Here is a 3609-nt window from a genome sequence, read left to right as displayed (position 1 = left end):
TATTACCATTAAGTGGAGGCCAAGTGGAAGAGAGTAATGAAAATAAATGTTTTGTAAAGTTTAAAGGGTGTTATACGTTGATGCAATAAATAAATAAATAAGAGAAAAAAACATCCTACCTTGCACAGTAGGCTGCTGATAAGTTGGAATCTTCCCCCACCATCTGAAAAAAAAACTGTTAATTAACAAGATATAATTACTTCAGCAGTAAATGGCTATACAAATGTACATATATGTCGATAATAAATATCTGCAATTAATAAAACTCACCGCGAAATGACAATAAAAAACCACAACCAAAAAAATTAGACTAGCGGTGACGCTAATCAATCGTTAATGTAAAATATTCTATCAATAATAAGTACCTATTGTCCATATAATTATCCGCATTAATTAACCGATTAATCCACGATGAATCAATGAAAGGAACACGAACAATTGTCTTTTAATAACGATTCGGTAAGTAAAGATTATCGATCAACACTTCTTACACAATAAAATGGCCGGCTGAGCTTGCAATTTCCCGACTTTCCAAAGCTAACCGCGTTCCCCCCACGCTTTTATTATGGCGAATAGAAATGCATCTACTAATAAATATAATAATCACCATAGGCGTATCATAAAAATTTGAATACATACTTTTGAAATAATTACGATCAAAAAAAATAATATTTTGAATATTTTACATCTCATATAACTAATAAATACGTTGTTAATTAAATTTTAACATCTAAAATTGAGCTAATAAAGCTACAGTTACCTATATTTTATACAAATATAAATTACAACAACATTTTTAATTTCATTAAATGAAAAGCTGAACAGTTGGGTAGTTTTAAATACTTTCTCATTACTGATACTCAAGATGTTTTTTATCGTGTGGAGTGAAGGTACGTCAAGGGTGCTTACTTAGGATTTAATTGATCCTTGCGGTCATTATTTCCATTTAATTTATATTTTCTTTCAAACAATATTTCTCTGTAGGCAGCTAAAGACCCTAGACACGTAGAGGTAACATATTAGCGATGTTTATGTGAATTTCAAATCGTATTTTAGACGACGATCAATAAAATACTGGTGATTGCAGTATATCTCAATACCGATTATGCTCGGTCGATTTCATGGCAACGATCGTAAATAAAAAAGCAGAAAACTGCCTTCACGTGAGGGACTGTGCCTTTCGACAGTGGTATTTTCGTCCAACTACAATATAATTTTAAAATTCACTCCAGAAAATTGTTCCTTGGCCCCCCAACGTCAAGAAAGAATTACCATTACCATTCTTTTAAAGATATTATTTAGAAATTATCTGAGCATGTCCATTATTAATGGTGTACAGCATTTATATAGTAATTATGACGACATTTTCAGTAATTTTATAATCGATATATACTTTAAACGTCGAACATTATAAATTTAATGACTACAATAAATAATTAAAATGTAAGATTATCCAGAGTGTGGTACTTCTTTGTAATTGTCTAATTCCACCTCGAGTAGGTCTAAATTAGTTTTTTTAATAAAAATTGTAATTAAACGATAACATCCTGGATGTTGACAGTAGAACAGTTGATTAGTTTCATCTTTTAATTAGATGTTTTAATAGGGAAGATACATATGTACGATTAGGTTGCAAGACTAAGGCTTTACTAATGTAAATCTAATCCTAGTCCTTAAGGATAAATGTAAAAATATCAGAGTATTGTTTTTTATACAATACTCTCAGCTATTTCGCAATAACAACGAACATGTACAAATTAAGTGAATTAAATCGGTACTTAAAGAAATTTGTTTGTTTTAAATAAAAGTTTAAACAATATAGGTACCAAAGTACCAAAAGGTTTAGAAGTACACATAATAGCTCGCAATTTATATTTTCGGACGAAAAATCATTCTATTTCATCTCGATCCTCGCGAGAAAAGAAAAAGGAGAGTGTGCTTGTTTCCGGGATTCTTATGGCTAGGGATACAACCCTGCATTTTTAAAACATAGCCATACCTCGCCTGTTACGCTGGCAACACTCAAGATGCTTTCAAGAAAATTGTGCTCTTTTAAAGTATCATATAAAAGAAACACACGCTACTATTATGTATAGGTATGTAAGCTACTGACAAAAATATTAGTGTCAGACTAAAGAATCATTTTCACGGATATCATACAAACCTCAAAAGGATATCGTAGCGCCTAACGNAAAGAAACTTATATTAATCAAAAATTATTTACTTGGTTTTTAGGCTAATGAAGTCTGGAATTAATCCATTTGATTCTCAAGAAGCTAAACCCTACAAAAACGATCCTGAAATATTAGCTATGACCAACCTTGTTAATGCTTACCAAACAAATGATATAAATGAATTTGAATTAATTTTGAAACAGAACCGACAAAATATTATGGATGATCTTTTCATTCGTGAACATATTGAAGGTATGGACTTAAAAATATTCAATTATTTTACTTGTATTATGTATTACTCACATTTTCTTTTTTAGATTTGCTTAGAAACATAAGAACACAAGTTCTTATAAAACTCATTAAACCTTATACAAGAATACAAATACCTCACATTTCAAAAGAACTTAATATTGATGTGACTGAAGTAGAAAGTTTACTGGTATCCTGTATACTAGACAAGTATGATCATTTTTCTTATTTAACAATTTTAAGTGTTTAGATATTGCGCATACATATTCTTGTTTAAGTTACTATTTGCTAACTATCTTTTTTCTTTAGTACAATTCGAGGTAGAATAGACCAGGTGAATCAGGTACTTCTACTAGATAGAAAAAGTGTCAGTTCTTCACATTATAATGCCTTGGATAAGTGGACAAACCAGTTGAGCTCTCTGCATGTGTCTATTGCATACAGAATGGCTTAATTTTTGGAGTACCTACTCAGCTCAACGCCATATTCTTTATATTATTTACAACAGCTTTACCAATCCATTTTTTCTCCTTATTAATTACATATTGTGTATTATAAGCGAAAAACCCCCAAGCAAACTCAAAGCTGCTTATACGACAACAAAATAAAATAACGTATGCAATAAATAAATTATTTTTTAGAAGATAGGTCCCTGCTTAAGTAGCTCGGTTTTCACCCAGACGCAAGGTTAATCCTGATTTATGACGAAAGAATACGCGGCTACGGGAACCGGGAAGAAAACATGACGGAAATATAAAACGTATTGCTGTAGGATCTTCTATTATCGTAGCTGAGCTTTGCACACGCTTGACAACTACAAAAAATGCGGCAATTTTTCAACTTGCGTGCGCTTCTAAGTTTATTGCACAAGTCGAGCTGTTATAAATAATATTAACGTTATTTTTAGACTTAATACCAAACCAGAAAATACAGATTACTCCATTACGCTAATGAAAATATTTCATCTCAGCGATAAAAATTCCTGTAGGTGCATCTCAAATTTACGAACAAATTTATTAATAGCGATTAAAACATAACTAATTATATGTACAGTAGCGTTAGTTAAAATAAGAATAACATAATCTATCATACATTATTTTATAACAGTTAAATTCGTCAGTTAATGTAATGAATTACTAAAAATTGTATATTTAATTCTACCCGGCGCATCCACCAAATTATCTCA

General features: G+C 30.8%; 1 protein-coding gene across 1 annotated transcript; it reads left to right on the top strand.

The window, feature by feature from the left end:
* The first annotated feature begins 2214 nt into the window (after window positions 1–2214).
* Window positions 2215–2981, top strand: LOC112903972 (COP9 signalosome complex subunit 2-like). Its single transcript, XM_025979376.1, has 3 exons — window positions 2215–2426; window positions 2492–2633; window positions 2733–2981. The coding sequence occupies exons 1-3, from the start codon at window positions 2240–2242 to the stop codon at window positions 2875–2877; spliced, it is 474 nt and encodes a 157-aa protein (XP_025835161.1). The 5' UTR covers window positions 2215–2239; the 3' UTR covers window positions 2878–2981.
* The last annotated feature ends 628 nt before the right edge of the window (window positions 2982–3609 follow it).

This window comes from Agrilus planipennis, unplaced genomic scaffold (genome assembly GCF_000699045.2).
Source record: "Agrilus planipennis isolate EAB-ADULT unplaced genomic scaffold, Apla_2.0 scaffold951, whole genome shotgun sequence".
In the NCBI taxonomy this organism is placed as follows: Eukaryota; Metazoa; Arthropoda; class Insecta; order Coleoptera; family Buprestidae; genus Agrilus; species Agrilus planipennis.
Note: the sequence above shows the minus strand (reverse complement) of the source record. Positions and strands in the feature narration are given on the sequence as shown.

Excerpts from the sequence above, each read along its gene's own strand:
- LOC112903972 (XM_025979376.1), top strand. The coding sequence starts at position 2,240 with ATGAAGTCTGGAATTAATCCATTTGATTCTCAAGAAGCTAAACCCTAC. Across the intron at positions 2,427-2,491 it reads CATTCGTGAACATATTGAAG|ATTTGCTTAGAAACATAAGA; the intron begins GTATGGACTTAA and ends TTTCTTTTTTAG. Across the intron at positions 2,634-2,732 it reads GTATCCTGTATACTAGACAA|TACAATTCGAGGTAGAATAG; the intron begins GTATGATCATTT and ends TTTTTTCTTTAG.